Source organism: Rhinatrema bivittatum, chromosome 8 (genome assembly GCF_901001135.1).
Source record: "Rhinatrema bivittatum chromosome 8, aRhiBiv1.1, whole genome shotgun sequence".
Taxonomy (NCBI): domain Eukaryota; kingdom Metazoa; phylum Chordata; class Amphibia; order Gymnophiona; family Rhinatrematidae; genus Rhinatrema; species Rhinatrema bivittatum.
In genome coordinates, this window is record NC_042622.1 from 239,290,372 (window position 1) to 239,307,742 (window position 17,371).

The 17,371-nt window shown below is 42.8% G+C and overlaps 1 protein-coding gene and 1 long non-coding RNA gene across 6 annotated transcripts in view; one reads left to right on the forward strand and one right to left on the reverse strand.

Annotated features, from left to right (window-relative positions):
* ZBTB7A (zinc finger and BTB domain containing 7A) overlaps nt 1-3,008 on the forward strand; it is a 50,662-nt gene extending 47,654 nt beyond the window's left edge. For 3 of the 5 annotated variants that reach the window (XM_029614262.1, XM_029614261.1, XM_029614264.1), the window contains exon 5: nt 2,593-3,008. In XM_029614262.1, the coding sequence (XP_029470122.1) occupies nt 2,593-2,819 (227 nt within the window). In that variant the 3' untranslated portion in view covers nt 2,820-3,008. The remainder of the gene's footprint in view (nt 1-2,592) is intronic. The other 2 variants (XM_029614258.1, XM_029614260.1) reach the window with 1 other exon arrangement.
* Nucleotides 1,245-15,446, reverse strand: LOC115098013. The gene is made up of 3 exons (XR_003858390.1): nt 15,211-15,446; nt 3,183-3,266; nt 1,245-1,366 (listed from the first exon to the last, which is right to left on the reverse strand). It is a non-coding gene; the product is annotated as an uncharacterized LOC115098013 (long non-coding RNA).
* Between the last annotated feature and the right edge of the window lie 1,925 nt (nt 15,447-17,371).

Here is a 17,371-nt window from a genome sequence, read left to right on the forward strand (position 1 = left end):
AGATGCTGCAGCTGTGGTCCAGGGTACAAGGGGAACCATTGGTAATGGACACTACAGATGCAACCTTGGTACTCTAGTTCTGTGACTTGTCCAGATGTTGGGAGTCTTTGTAATTTGCATTCGGACATAATTAAGGGTATCTTAATGGACCGCAAGAAGAGAGATGCAGGGGCTTATTCCCTGAAAGATCTCTCTGTCCTTGAGTAAAGTCACAGCTGTCTGGTGCTGGGGGTGGGAAATATAACCTAAAGCTGTCTCTGCTCCCAAAGAAACTGAAATGGAGCCAATATGAAAATATCTGCCGTGTCTACAAGGAAGGCCCGGGCGGCGAAATTCTCTGTGTTTAGCTATCCCACTGAACTGGGCATGGGCAACAGGACAGGCGGCAACTTCAGCACAGACAGGAAGGGAAGAAACAAACAATAAGCTTAGAGGGGTCGACCTGTTTCCCATCTTCTCCCCTCATGTGTTGAGTCCAAGTTTTGTTTTGCTCTTGACCAAGAATTTATAAAGAAATCTTAATAGATCCAAGTGTTCTTTGATGTTTTGAGATGCACACAAAAACCTTTCCTTCCGCAGCAAAGCTAGGCTGAGCTTACAGGAAGTGGGGACCCTTCTTTGCACTAATTGGACTTGTTTGAATCCATGGGGAAGTTCTTTCTATTGCACAGGGGTGTTGGGTGTGGGGTAGGAGAAGCAGGTTTGGGAGGGTGGCGGGTTGGCTGATGGCCTTGGAAGAGAGAACGAGGTTGAACATTGTGTACAAACGACCATCCTCTGTGTTTCATGAGTGACATGGGAACAGCTGGGGTTCTCTCTCTCAAGCATTCTGGGGAAGAGCCCCGTCATCTCTAGCCTTTAGGCATTTGTTTGTTTTTTAAAGAATGACCAAAAACTACTGAACCTGCAAACGGGGGAAAAAAAAGGGTTGGCGTCTTTTGGCTTTTGCAGTACAATTCCAAGATGCAGTGGCAGAATAGTGGCAAAGGCTTTGGCTATCTGGTCTGAAAAGGGAACCTTGAATAGATGGCAAGGCCTCTCTCTCCTTTTGCCCTTCCTGGCTCCACACAGAGTGGAGGAGAGCAGACCTAAGCGAAAACAGAAGCCTATCTCGGGGGTGGAAAGATGTGAAACAGGCTCGCTATGGCTATCACGCAGTGGCAGGCTGAGGCCAGAGATGATGTGCAAGAGGCAGATTGGGGGAGTCTCAGCCAGTTGGGTGCACTTTTCCCATCTCCAAACTCCAGTGATTGTATTGAGCCTTCAAAGACAGTATCCCGAGGGCACCGAATGCATTTATTAACAGAAGTTAACCCTTTCCTCTTCTGGATGTGTCAATGCGACGAAAGTGCTCCACAGACAGCACCTGGAAAAAAAAAATAGATATTTATAAAAAGGAAAAACAAATATATTTATATATATACAATTTATTATAATTATTTATTTTTTAAAAATTTAATTTCTTTAAATTATTATTTTTAACTCTTCTCCCAAAGCATGTTAAGCTGTGCAGTCCTGAGCTTTCAATGGGAAGAGCGAGAAGGGATCAGAAAGCCTTGAATAGGATGTAGGGGGGAAAAAAAAAAAGCCAGCTGGACTGAAGACGTCTGTCCCCATGCCAGGTGTGTGTGTCAATTAAAATGTCCCATCTGGTGCTGAAAGTCAGGATTCCGTCTTTCAGACACGATGCCCAGCTGAAGTCTTCTGGGCTCAAGAGAGAGGATAGTAAGATACCCTGGTGTTTTCTCGCTAGAATGGTAAATCTTAAAGCTGGGGTCCTTGGCTAAATTCCAGCCAACAAGGATCCTACAGTCTGGCCCCTTGCCAAAGCTCTTTCTGCAAAAGCATCCGAAGTCGGCGTAGGATAGAGGTCTGCCCCATGTGCCAGGGCTGCGGTGGGGGATATTTTGTGAGAGAAAGAGGAAGGGCATCGTCTCAGCTGTAGGATATTAGAGTAGAAAAAGCTTTGAAATGGCTAGAAAAACCGTTTTATCTTTGGCTTTTTATGGCCAAATGCAAAGTACTTTTCCTTCTAAAGATGGCCAATTTGTGTGGCTGCTTTGCATCGACTTCCGGTCCCCTGCGCCAGTCAACCCGTTTTCTCTACGTTTTGGCCTGTTTCAAACCAAAAAGGAGGCTATAGAAGGGGGCTGCTCTTCCCTGGGATCGGGAAAAGAGGGAAGTAGGGTTCTCTGTTTCCTTTTTCTGTTCTGTTCTAAGGCACTTGATGGAGGAACAGTTTGTGCTTTAGCTTCATTCTTTGGCCTGGGATGAATGAGCTAAAATGAAGACCCAAACAAGCACAGAGGTGACATTCCAGAGATTGTACTATGATCGTTGTCTTTATAATGTGTGGGGAGAATATAGATTGCACTTTTTGGGCTTTAAAAAAAAAAAAGAAAATAAAAATAAATTAAAAAAACAGATGTGTGGATTGTTCTGTAAGACCACCAAGAGAAATTATTTATTTATTTATTTATTTGTTGAGTTTTGTATACCGTTATTCAGTTGAGCCATCATGTTTGAATGCAAAAATAATTTTGTGACCAAGTGAAGTGAAAAATGGTGAAGGCAAAATGATTTACATTACAGGTTGGACTATTCTGCACAAGAGCATGCTTCCGGGGATCAAGAATTGTGCCCCGACCTCTAACTGTCCAAATCCTAGCCAATCGGAGAAGCTCAGCACAAGGTCCACCAAGCAGGAGATCCTTTTGCATGGTCCACAGCCTTTTAGAGATCAGGGGGAAGCAGGCCCTGTCCTGGGGACCCCACCAGCCGGTCGGGCTTTTCAGGATATCCGCAATGAATATGCATGAGATAAAATTTGCACGCACTGCCTCCAGAACATGCACATTTTCTCTCATGCATATTCATTGCGGATATCCTGAAAACCTGACTGGCAGGGGGGGGGTTTCCCAGGACTGCTCTAGAGTGTCTCTTGCAAAACAGATTTAAGGATTCTTCCAACTGGCCCCCTTTTCAAAAAGTATGTACATTTTATATGGGTGCAGAAAAGAGGGGCATGGTTCAGTAAAGGAACCCAAATTAGTTTGTTCTTAATCAATAAAAAAAAAAATTTTATCGCATAGAAATCTTGAGTGGGGTCTTGCTGTGGTGAAAAGAGGACTCCTTCTGACAGCCCTAGTCTGTATCAATGCATGTTTTAAACTGACACTCACCCTCCCACAGTAGGGTGTGGGTAGAATTTGTGGGAATTCGGGAGCAGTAGCTGCAGTTTCTGTTTGGTCTGTTGAAAGATGTACCTGGAAAGGAAATAAGAGAGGGATAGGGAAAAGATAAGGCTTTTTTTTTTTGTAATTGTAAACAAGCAATTACAACCTGTCCAACCTCGCTCCCTCCCCTTCCTCCAAAAAAAAAAAAAAAAAAAATTGGAGAAAACCAACAACATTGTAAACTAGGGTGTGCCTGGAAAGCAACCCAGAAGAATACTTCAGCACCTCCAGGGCTGTCTGCTTCCTGACTAGGGTGCCTTAGTGCAAAGATAAAATCGTCTCTGTTAACCCCACAATAAAATAATGTATGGTGCTGAGGACCTGGACTTCTCGTGGATGGAAATGGAGATTCCTGCCAAATGCTGTACTAAGATCCTGAAGTCTTCAATTCATCTGCAACAGGTAGGTGGCAGGACCCATCCAGTCTTTGGGTCTTTCCATATAGACCAAGAGTGATTGCTGCGGGTTGGGGATCCTGGTTTGCTTAAAAGGATTTTGCAGCAGAGAGCTACTTTTAATCCATTTGCTGATTTTGAAAATGTGTGTGATATGACCTGGGTGATGGCTGCATAGAAGTGCTCAGAGCAGCTTCATTCTACCTTTTGCACAGATTATCTTTTAATGATCCCATTCTACCAACACAGGATTGAAGTCCAAGCAAGGTACCACATTCTGCTAAATTAGTGAACATCCTACAGCAGGGGCCAGGACCACCGTAAAAAAATGTATTTTTACTGGGCCTCGGGAATTTTTTTTTTAATAGTATGGCAAATAAAATATCTGTTTGCAGCTGCTTTCTTGGTCTTACCCTCAAACTGGGGGTAGAGTGTGTACAGAGTATGGATCAGATGTTATTCTCAATGCAAAAATATCACTAAAGTATTGGTGCTCACAGTCAGTAGTTAGAACCTGCATTATCTTCTTCTGTGGTTTTTTTCCCCCCCACCAAGGTTTATTGTGTGTGTGTGTGTTTGTTTGTTTGTTTGTTTTAATGATTCTGAGGTCAGATATAGAAACAGAAACATGACAGCAGAAAGAGACCATATAGCCCATCCAATATGCTCATCTGACCAATTAATTTAGCATTATAATGCCCATCATTTTGTTAGAGACCCCCTGTATTTATCCCATGCTTTCTTGAATTCAAATACTGTTTTTGTCTCCACTATTTCCACTCAGAAGTTGTTCCACATATCCACCACCATCTCTGTAAAGAAATATTTCCTAAGATGATTCCTAAGTCTACCCCCTTTCAACCTCATCTCATGACCCCTCGTTCTAGAGCCTTCTTTCTTTTGAAAAAGGCTCATCTCCTGTGCATGGAAACCTTTGAAATATTTGAATGTCTCTATCATAGCTCCCCTATCATACCATTTCCTTTAGGATATACATGTTTAGATCTTTGTCTATCCCCATATGCTTTAGAATGAAGACCACTGACCATTTTAGTAGCCACGCTGTAGACCAACTCCATCCTGTTTATATCCTTTTGAAGGGGTGGTCTCTAGAACTGTACACAGTATTCCAAGTGAGGTCTCACCAGGGGCAATATCACCTCCCTTTTTCTGCTGACCATTCCTCTCCCTTTGCAGCCAAGCATCTTTCTGGCTTTTACCATCGCTTAACCACCTGTTTGGCAACCTTAAGTTTATCAGATACAATTACCCCCAGATCCCACTCTTCCTTTGTATTTAGAAGAATTTCACCTCCAATACTGTACCTTTCCCTTGGGTTTTTGCATCCTAAAAGCATTACTCTATGTTTTTCAGCATTAAATCTTAGCTGCCAGACTTAGAACATTTCTCGAGCTTCGCTAGATCCCTCCTCATGTTTTCCATTCCTTCCTGGCTGTCCACCCTGTTGCAGATTTTGGTATCATTGGCAAAAAGGCAAACCTTTCCCGACAACCCTTCTGTTATGTTGCTCACCAAAATGTTGAAAAGAACAGGTCCAAGGAGGCACACCACTTAGTAATAACCCCTTCCTTAGAGAAAATTCATTTCCCACTAACCATTGTCGCCTCCCACTCAGCCAGTTCTTAACCCAGTCAGTCACTCTAGGATTCATACCAAGTGTGCACAATTTGTAAGTTTTATGTGCATAACCATGCCAAAGACCTTGCTGAAATCAAACTATGCTAGGTCTAGCACTCTCCCTGGCTCACCCAATCAAAGAAATTGATCAGATTCATCTGACAAAATTTACCTCTGATAAAACCATGCTGCCTCGGATCTTGCAATCCATTTGATTACAAAAATTGCACTCTCCTCTGTTTTAGTAGCGATTCCATTCGTTTTCTCACCACAGAAGTCAAACTAACTGGTTTGTAGTTCCCAGCCTCCTCCTTCCACTTTTATGAATAGGAACCACATCCGCCCTGTTCCAGTCCTCCGGAACTACTCCAAGAAGCATTGAAAAGGTCAGCCAGCGGAGCTGCCAGGATTTCTCTAAGTTCTCTTAGTACCCTCAGATGTATCCCATCCAGCCCAATCGCTTTATCTACTTTAAGTTTAGTTAGCTCCTTCCTCACAAACACACTTCTGAAAATCGGAAGGCAGTGGCAGGAACAGGGTGGAGAGGTTGAGTACATTTGATTACATAACAGGCCATGAAAGAGCTGGGTTGGTACTAGTAGACCATGATTCCTCAAAACCAACCAAGTTGGTGCCTGGCGATCCATGGTGGGCAGGTACTATCTGGCAAGCCAAGAGGACCTAACAGGCTGAAGATTTGGGAAATGGCCTTACTATGTGTGGGAAGGTGAGATTAGCTGATGGATGTTAGTTTGGGTGTAGAAAATTGTATACAACTACATAGAATGATGGAGAATCAAAGATGAAGAAACAATTTTGGACTGGGATAAGGAGCAACATCCTCCAAGCAGTCAAACTTCTGTGGCTGGCAACTGTGATATATCCTTAGCACTGGGGACCAGAATATCTGGGCAGACTGGATGTACCAATTGGCCTTTTTCTGTTGTCATCTACTATGTCATATTTCCCCACTCCCCATTTAGCTGTTCCCAGTCTTACGGAGTTAAGTAAATTGGGAAGCTGCTGCAATGATTGTCATCCAAAAGCTGTAGGACCAACACAAGCATGTAAAAGGTGGACTGTAGACTCTAAAGAATCAGTATAACACAAACAACTAAAGAGTGCCGTAGCCAGGGAGGGGGGAAGAGGGGAGGAAGAACACTAGTTAGTATTGTCCACCTAACACATCCCAATCTTGGAGTCAGTGGAGGAGGGACATCCAACAGGGACTGACGGAGCTCATCCATGGTAATCTGGAAATTAGGTCTTCAAGACTCCTTCAGCCTATACATCACCCTTCCTGCCTCCAATCCTCACTTCTAAATTCTCTTCCCCAGATGTACAGAACTGCAATACTGGCATATGTAAAAGATTTGTTTCTGTCCTGGGCCCCTGGTTTTCAAGCCTGCTGTAAAATTGTGCAGTTTATCTCCCAGAATTAGCATCAATATCGGCTTTCTTGGGAAGGCCTCTTAATACCACTTAGCTTCATTAAGGGCATTGGGAGCAATTTGGCAGAAAATGAGGGCAGAGTGTCTCTTGAGACAAAAGTAAGAGACTGTGTGAGATGGTGGGGCAGTTTGGTACCATTCCCTTGATGTGGCAAATTATTTAACCCATAGGAGCACATAGTTATAATAAAGTATTATACCTCCATGCTCTCCCTCCCCCAGAAAAAGTAGTTCATATACAGTACTTTTTACAGCAATCAAAATCTGTATATCTGTCTTTATGATAAATAGGTTTAGAGAGAAGGAGGTGCTGATGAAAAATGTTATTTAGTTGACTTCATAGAGCGAAGGAGTAGCCCAATGGTTAGACCAGTGGGCTGAGAGCCAGGGAAGCCAAGATTTGAATCCATTGATACGCCTCATGACCTTGATATCACCCTCCATTGCCTCAGGTACGAACTTTGATTATAAGCCTTCTGAGCCAGGGACCTACCTACTCTATCTGAATTATAACTCACCTTGAGCAGGGAGTTGGGAAAGCCAATAATTAAATCCAAACCATGGTCTCTTCTCCCCATCCCATCCCAATTCAGATGTTCTACTTCTGTAACTTATTCACCGCACAGGGGTCCAGGGAACAGAAGACTCCCCTGTTCCAAGGTCGACAGGACAATAAGACAGTTCTGAAAGTTACTTTCTTCTAGGGGTGGGCAACTCTGGTCCGCCAAGATGCACCAGTCTGTTTTCCAGTAAATGCATAAAGAATGTTCATCAGATCGATCTAAACCTCCCCAAATCCCCCTAGGAGATATATATCCAGACATACCTGGAGAAATGACCCTTTAACTCTTGCCCTACTCCCACAGTGGTGCTTGTTTTTGCAAGTACTATTTGTGGATGTGAGAAGCAAGAACAATGGAAGTGATAAATATGGGAGTAAATACTCATTGTTCCCTTCAAGTAGGCGCCAAGAGGCACAAGCAGAGTATGTGCAGGCCTCTATGAGTGATGGATTATTTTTGATAATACTAAAGTGAGAATACCATAGAAGGAAGCAGATGCTGGGGAGGGGGATGTAAAGAAGAGAGGTAATAAAATATATACATGCAAACACATGCAGGCATTTATGATTCACTATGAACTTTTGTACCCTTTGTACAAGGGAAAAGAAGAAATTGTGCATACATTGGAAATAAATGATAAAAATAATCAAGAGGGATGCAAGGATGGGACAGGACAAAGGAAAATATGTATCCCGGCACCATGAGGTAAGGGTTGTTCACACCTGGAGAAGGCTAGCATGTTTGCTGAGGTGTGCAACTACATTATTACGTTGTACCCCTTACCTTCTCCCCGGGAAGACAAAGGAAAAGAATTGACTGGGATATTGCTTTTTCTGTTTTTTATAATACTTATAACTGAGCACAATATTAATATAATACAAATTATACCTATAAAAGAAATGATTGTAACTAACTTGTAATAACTTTTCATTTTTACTAATAAAAAATATATAATAAACATTCTATTATATTATATAATCCTGAATACAAATCTTCCTATTTATTATATAATCCTGAATACAAATCTTCCTATTTTTTATATATATATATATAAGCAAAAAAAAACCCAAAATAAAACTAAGGGGGAAGAAACAAGCACTCACGTTTACCAATAAATCATTCCAAAAGTGTGGTTTTTCTTCAAATTGTTACTGTTTTATTGAAAATTCAATGAAAGTATAAATTTCATGAAATCAGTCCCTAATACATCATTGATTATTTTATTTGCACCTAATAACAATAACCACTAGATATTATTTTGAGCCCAAATAATCGTAGCCCTCAACACTGTCCTACTTCTTACCTCAATCTTACCCTGAATGGACTTTACATTTCCTAAATGTGTTAATGTTGTGGTTGGTCTTTTATGATGGAAACACCACTGTAATTATATAGTTTTAACTCTTAAACCTCTCAAATCTCATTACTATCTTCTTTTATCAGTGGTGTATTCCATTCAGATGGTTTTATCTTCTATCCCAACAAGGACCTCGTTTCGCCAACCTGGTTTCTTCAGGGGAATTTACTTGATGAGACCAAACATCAACAGGAAATTATCACTTCCACCTCGTATTTCTATAATACATGAAACAATGTTGAGATAAGCTACTCTCCCCATATTACAAACCCATGTATTTGAAACATGTAATATATCCACAAATTACATGAATATTATCCAATCTTCTTCTTATCATTAAACATATATTAAATCTTTATGAACTATTAATTAAATATGTTAAATAATTCATTATGTTAAATTCATATATTATATGTATAATAAAAAACTTTATACCGAACACACTCCTACCTGAACATAAAGGAGTGGATCAGAAAAAGCACACTCTGAGGAGGAGAGAAATTCAGAAATTGAAATAAAAAAAAGAAAAACATTTCTTATTGGAACCCTACCTAAATACACCAATTTTTTATGTGGTTCCGAAGATCCATAAATCTCTGGTTTCGCCTCTGGGACGCCCGATAGTTTCGGGCATTCATTCAGTATTGGAACCTCTTTCAAAATATGTTGATTCTTATTTGAATCCATTGGTGAAGATGAGTCGTTCATATATATGGGATTCCTCAGATTTCATCTTACGTATTCAATCCATGACTAATGTTGAGGATACGTGGTTTACTATTTACAGCAGATATTACATCACTGTATACTAGTATCCCCCCAGAGGATTCTTTATGTGTGATTCAAGAATCTTTGAGAGAGAATGCATTCTCAGATAAAAAGGCTATGTTTATTACTCAAGTAGCAAGGATAGCTTTAACAAAAACTTTTTCAGATATAAGGAAATGTACTATCAGCAAATACAGGGGACGGCCATGGGAGCCACCATGCGCCCTCTGTAGCTTGTTTGTATGTCGCTAAGTTTGAGGAGAAGTATATATATTCGTCAACCTATTGGCCTAGTATTCCTTTTTGGGTTCGCTTTATAGACGACATATTTTTTATTTGGACAGATACTTTACAAGCCCTTGTTGAGTTTGAGTCATGGATGAATGCATTGGATTCAAATTTACAATTCACTTTTTCTGTACATGAAAGATCTATCTCCTTTCTGGATCTGCAGGTGTTAAACAGGACCAACAATTGGTCACATTGATTTTTGTTAAATCAACTGACCGCAACAATTTGTTACATTTCAATAGTTTCCACCCACAGAATCTTCGGACAAATATTCCAGTAGGTCAGTTTCTTAGATTACGACGTTTATGTGTCAATATTGAAGAATGTAAAAGACAAGCAGTAACAATGCGGGATAAGTTTTTGGCAAGGGGTTACCCTTCCAAGACAATAAAGAAAGCATATAAACGAGGGCTATATGCAGACCGTGCATTATTACTCCAAACCCGTCATCGGGTTGAAGATGACCGGATAGTATGTGTACTACCATTTTCTCAAAGAACTCACAAGATCCAAGACATTATACTACAACATTGGCATGTTTTAACTTTCCATGAATGTTTACAAAGTAGACCTCTTTTCGCTCGAACCAGAGGACGTAGCCTACGTGATTTATTAGTGCACTCAGATATACCAGAGAAGGATACAGAACAAACACCTGGACAATTTACTTGCCAGGGCTGTTCTGTATGTAAGCATGTCCTAGTAACACAAAGTTTTCAGCATCCCACTATGCCTTATAAACAGGTTCTAAGAAAACATTTTGATTGTGGCACAGACAGGGTTATATATGTTATTATATGTCCCTGCGATAAGTTATATATTGGTCAAACCAAACTGCCTATACGTACTCGTATTATACAACACAGAAGCTGTATACACACTGGTAAAACTGAATCTCCGTTGGTTAAACACTGGCAAGATTATGGACATACAGAAGATCAATTAAAATTTTGCATTTTACAACAGCACCAAAATCGGAGGAGTGGACATATTTCCCAGGATTTACGACAAACTGAGCAGAGATTTATTTATTATTGGCAAACTATAGTGCCGAAGGGGCTCAATGTAATGATTGAATGGGAAGCGTTCATATAAAATGATAGGAATGATCAGTACAGTTGTATTCAAAGGTTATGAGGTAATTGGTCATGATGTGGTATTCTTGCTGTATGAATGCATGATCAGTATGGGGGCATTTTGATCTCCTTTGACTGGGTTTCCGGTTGAAAGTTGTCTTTGTTGCATGTAAATGGAGTGTGTGGAGCTAATAGGAGTACTAATAGATTTTTAGTTTGATTGGCTATAAATAGATGTTTAGCTTTATTGGACGTATATCAGGTAAGAGGATCATTTAGGTCAAGGTGAACTCTAAAATTATTTAGGGCAGTTAGTGGTAACATCAAGGTTTGGAGATATTAATTGGCAGCAGGAACCACAAAGGTTTTTAGTATTGTTGAGTGTGAACATGGGGACAGAAATAATTTCCATTAAAATACATATAAGTCTTTAGTATTGTTCACTGTGAATTTGAGGATAGAAATAATTTCTATTAAAATATACATCGTGAATAAACTCTGGGCAGTTAGTGGTGGAATTGATAAATGAATTCTGGGCAGACAGTGTGGAACCGCCAATTGGAGATATTGATCGGGAACAGGGATTTGTGCCTTAACAGAGACGCGGAGCGATTGGACGTTCATCAGGACGTGTTGTAGGATTGGATATATCAGGAGGGAGGGGAGGAGTATAAATGGTCAGGTCGGCAGTGAAGGCCTCGTTATGAAGCAGTACTGAAGGAGATGTGCGGTTATAAGACGGAGAAGGTGAGCGTTGTTACTTTTTTCTGCAATATAAGAAGGAGATTGTTGTGAAATACTAGGTATGCTTTCTATTTGTTTTCAGCATTTGTGTAAACCGTAATGGCAGCGGATAGCCGGGATAGTTTTGAATCAAACCAATACGCTATAAGGTTTACCTCGTGTTTGTTCACGATAGCGTAATACTGAAGCGTTAGTTGAGCGCATGACTCCATTTTAAAGATTGGGATTTTCAACTTGTAATAAGGTACGTGGAAGGTTTATTATACAAGAGAGGGTTTGAATACTTAATTCGATGGAATTCCATGAACATTTTGGATACAAATTTTGCGGTCTTATATTTACAGGTGTGATTTTAGGGGGTTCAAAGACCCCGGAAAAATATATGGTTAACACAGATGGAGATAATATATTGCCTATCATTTTTGACCTATATATATATATATATATATATATATATATATATATATATATATATATATATATATATATATATATATATATAAAGGTAAAACAGAAAAGAGACATTTGGGGGAGGAAAGTTTAGCCTGACTAAATTAGCAGTCTTCAAAAAAAACAAAAAACCCCAACTAATCTTCATATAAGGAGAACTGGAATACATCTATTTCCAGAGTTATAAATAGAAATTTGTAGGGTAAAGTTCAGTCGGGCTAAACACCACCCCCCCCCCCCCAAAAAAAAAACCATTTTGGCTTAATTTGCAATGTTTTGACTCTTGAAACCCAATTTCTTGAGGTTCCAAGTTGTCCTCTCCTGTCTTTAATCCCTCACACTGTGTGGGGATGCCAGGAAGGAACTGGCACCAGGGTTCCTGTGGATAACTGTGCACCTGTCTGGCTTTTATCTCTCTCATGCTAAAACTATTATTAGCTGCTGTGAATAAAACAGATTCTGCTCTTCAACGATGAAGAGCTTTTTTTGGAAGCTGCCCCCCCCAGGACTGGTACTTCCATTTGATGAACTAAGTGGTCATCTGAAATGATAAGATTTTGGAGGCAGCAAAATTCCACTGGGGCAAGGTCCAGGACTGCTGGTGTCTGGCAGACTCCATCCCCCAAATCCTGCCAGTGGCTGAAGAAAAGGCCCAGGAGTGGGGCAGCTGGTGGAACACATTTTGCCAGTGGCCAAAGAGTGCAGGAAGAGGCCAGAGCTGCCACATTGGGAGGGGGGGGGGGGGAGAGATAGTGTACCGGATGGGTAAGGGATGCAGAAAGGATGCCAAAATGCTGGGTGGGTGGTTAGTGGGGTGGGGGAGAATGTACTGGATGGGGGAGGGGGGAGTGGCAGGAGAATGTGCCGAGGTAATGGGATGGCAAGAGTGTACTGGGTGGGTAATAGGGTGGTGAGAGAGGGTGGTGAGTGGGTTGGAGGTGGAGAGAGACTGCTGAACAGATGGTGGGGTAGAGAAAGTGAGGTGTTGAGCAGGTAGGGGGTGGAGAGGGAGAAGAGGCTGAGCTGAGCAGTTAACAGAGTGGAGCGAGAGAGAGAGTGCTGGGTGGATAAGAATGGAGTGAACAGTGGAGAAAGAGGATGCTAGCACTGCAGAGAGAGGGCAAAGCGATTTGGATGACGCTGGCATGCTGGGCATGGAGGGGAGGGAGATGCTGTGGGGAGGTGAGAAAAGAAAAGAGAAGAAGAGATGCTGGGCAGAGGGGGAGGAGGGAAGACATTGAAGAGGATCCTATGCCAGAGCCAGTGCTGTGAAGGAAGGAAGCGCCATGCTGGAGCTGCTGACAGTAAGGAATGACACCTAATACTCTCGTACCAGCCCTGTGCCCTCTCCACCCCCTCCCAGCACCACCAGCAAACAGACACACAATTAATTACATCCATTCCAAAGTCCCCCTGCCAGAATACAGACACACAACGGTAAAAGGAAAACATTTTGTGCTAGCAGTGATCGGGGCAACTGGAAAAGTGAACAATGTTTAAAAAAAACCCAAAAACAAAGGTAAAGGCCATAGTTTTCACCTTCTATGCAGCTGGTTGAATTCCATCAGTTTCCTGTATTTTTGTTGTTGTTGTTGTTGTTGTTGTTTTGTTCTACATTATTTCTTTGGTAGGTTTACAGGCTGTTACGTCAGTTCTCCAAAATCTTCTTCACCTACAGGGGCAGCACCATCCAGACATCGATTCCCAAATGAACAAATATTTGTTCTCCACTCATGTAGCAGACTCCTAGAGGAATCAAATCTGTCCCCCCTAAACTTATTCAGGGAAGTCGATGGGATCAGGCTACAAACTGACACACCCCTCCCCACAGGAAGTAAACAGAGAACATCCAAATCCTTGGAGTGGCCCAATTCCAGCCCACGGGCAAAGACATTTAATAAGCGTAACCAGTGCCAGCTTTTGGGTGGGTACAAGCTGGGCGGTTTGCCTGGAGCACTATGTGACGAGGGGCATTGCCAGCTGGGATCACCACCAACACCGGGGGGCATTACATACACATTGCAATCTGGTAGGGATCCTTAAGCACAGACCCAGCTCCAGCCCCAGTGCAGGGCTGGCCCAGATGGGGAAGCAGTGGGAGCCCATGCTGCCAACTCCTCTCCACCTGGGCCAGCCCTGCCAGCATGTTTAATCTTCTCATAAAAATCAGCATACAGGAAGAGCCGGCCCCTGAGTTTTGGGCCTGCTCCCAGGGAATAATGGCCACCAGTGGCTCGGCTGCTAAGCAGGTATTTTACCTGGAGAGGCAGGGGAACATGGGGGGAGGGGGGCAGATGTGGTGGCAACAGTGGCAGCAATTGGGAGCGGAGATGCTGGGGGGGAAGGGGGGCAGATGTGGTGGCAACAGTGGCAGCAATTGGGGAGGGAGATGCGGGGGGGGGGGGGGGGGAGGAAGGGAAAGGTAGGAAGCAGGTGCTTAGGAGGCAGGCGAGTGGATTCTGAGGATTTATTGATTGATTTGTTTCAAATATGTATTACCCGCCTTCCAATGTTCAGGGCGGGGTACAACCATAACGTACAGAATAAAATTCCAAATAAAACAGGGAGAGTGAGTAAGTAGAATCAGGACCGTCACAGACCATTAGGCTACCAGGAAGACAACTGGCCTGAGCGTTTCATTGCAACAAAGAGGTAAGTGCGCTGCTTCTGAGCTCCCGAGGAGGGGGCGACCTGAGGGCTCCGGGAGGATCAGCCGCAAGGAGGGCCGGAAGTGCAGAAGGGAGGAGCAAACGGGCTGGAAGGAGAAAGCCAGAGAGAAGCAGCTTGCTCGGGGGGCAGAGGCACATACTGAAGGAGGGGGCAGTAAGTGGCAGGGAAGGGAGAGATCGCTGCTGCTGCTGCTGCCATTCACTTGTAAAGAAAACTTTCATACAACCCCTCCCCCACTAATGGACACCATCCACTAGGGGCTGGGATCGGTTGGGGCAGGGGGGCCATCAACGACCTGCACCCAGGGCTCTGTTTGCCCCACAGCGTGCCCTGGGTCTAAATTAATATCCACAGCTTGCTTGCAATTTAGAAAAAGGAGTGTGAAATTCCTCCCCCGCGTTTCCTATATTTTGCACTACTTAATGTAGCCAGGCCTTGGGAATGCACGGATTGGGTTCACCAAAGACTGGAGTAACAGAAGATACCATCACATTATCAACTGCTTGCAGTGTTTTGCTTTGGACCGATTATGCGGGGTATGCGTTGTTGAAAAATAAAATAAAATAAATACCACAGTGCAAGAAATTCCAGGATCCATCCAGTCCAGAAGCTTTCTGCGGCTGCTGGCGCTGTCCAGCTCCGGCTCCACCTAGGGCTGCAGTGAAATCAGAGGCACCCCCCCCCCCCCCAAATAAAACCAAGGTGGGGGGGGGGAGGGGTTGATGGAGTGCCAGGATGGCTTTGGGGCACGTTGCAGGAATCCGAGGAGGCAGAATGTGGCTGCTCCGTCCTTAAGTCTTCAGCCTTGAAGGTCTGACAAAGAACCAAGAGTTAAAGTGGTCCTGCAGTCCTTCCGGCGTCCTCCGGGGGGCGCTGGCCGCTCCAGGTAAAAGAACGAGCCAAGCCAGAGCCAGAGCCAGGAGCCCGCTGCTGCTCCAGAGGTGGGGGCGGACGGCAGCACAGGTGGAGTAAAAGCAGAGTCCGGGCACAATATGAAAAGTGCCCTGTAGTTACCGGCTGTTCGGCCTCTTCGCCACATGGGATTACACAGTTTTCACAGTTCCAACACTTCAGAAATACTCGTGCAGCCACATCCGTGGAGACGGCGCTGCTGATTTCTGAAAGCAAAACTGCAATCATTTTTGCCTAGTTAGCAGATGGGCAAACTGAGTTGGCTGCGGAGGGGGGGGTTTCAGGGTTTGGGTTTAGGTACCCCCCCCAAAATTGAGATTTTGAAGAATCTCAATTTCACTTCTACTGCAAGGTTTGATCACAATTTTCTGGAATGGGGTCCTCATTTCCCACCCCACCCACCCCGTCAGCATCTCTTTCAGGGGTCTCAGCTCAGTCTGTGTTCATTGAGTTTAATTAGAAATCTGTATATTCCGCTTTTCCAAAATCGTCACTCGAGACTCTGGGTCAACTTTCCTCTAACCCTGCATTTTTAGGAATTCAAAAGCTTTGCAGAACATCGGTTTAGATTGGACCAAATACTACAAAATACTAATAGCCTTGATGTTCCTGAGGATCTTTCAAAGGGCTAACAAAATGACCTTGGCATAGATTTTGCCGAACCACATGTGGGGAAGCCTGCAAGGTCCTCCAGCCCTCAGGTACTAGCACATTGGTTTTTGTTGGTCTTCTAAGAGGTGCCAGTGCTTACCAGATTCCTGCTTTCTCCAGGAGCAAAACGGCTGCTGGAACTCCCCCACTCCCACTCTCCCGAATGATTCTGCAGGCCTGGTCATTTCTTCTCAGAGAATCTACAGCTTGGATGGGGGAGACTTCAGGAAGAAGGCTTACCTGGTGGTCAGTGAAAAGGTCATTCTTTGCCATTTGCTTTAAGCTGGTCCCTTGCATTGCTAGGAGAGAGGGCTTGGGGGGGGGGGGGGGGAAGCATATTTTCACTGTCTTCTCACTTTAACCTAGGGATGCCTGTGGGGAATAAGACTCAATCTAATCTAGCCCAAACCTTCACCTGCTAAACGTATCCTTTCAATCAAATGTTATTGCCATACTCTATGCTTCATTGTTTATTAATAAATTTATTATGAGGAAGGATAGTGGTTTCATATTTTTAAATTTAAAAAAAAGAGAGGAAATTAACCCAATTCCTACACACCACTCGTATTTAATTATTTAACTGATGGGTTTCATATTTTTACCATTGGGCACCCTCCATGTTGCCGTTCCTGTTTAATCATTAATTCGCCTTCCAACCTCTGTCTATTAATCAATATTTTCTTTAAAAAAATGTTTTGAGTTGGGCAATAAAATTTGCTCTATATATCTTACTTGGTTTTTCTTTTTTTTTTGTGTATATATATATATATATATATAATTAATACATTTATTATGAGGAAGGATGGTATTAAGACAAAAACAGAGACAATTCCTTAGGAATTGTCTCTCTGTTTTTGGGGTTTTTTTCAAAAAGCTGAATTTCACAAAAAAACTGCTACTGCTCCTTTTTCCATGCCAAAAAGCCTCCGCCCATCGCTATTCTGATGGTTCTCTTCCACTGTTTCTCTCCTGTTCCTTTTTAAAATCATCAATGAATACTATCGTAACCAATCACAGAGCTTCATGATAGTGACATCCAATCGAGTTGATCGTTCAACCCTCCAGGTTGTTCTGTGCGTAATTTAAAGATCCAGGCTTGCTCTCGGTAGTTCAAAAAAGTTCGGTTCACTGTTTTGTCTCCACTCCTCTCAATGACTGTCCACCTTAAT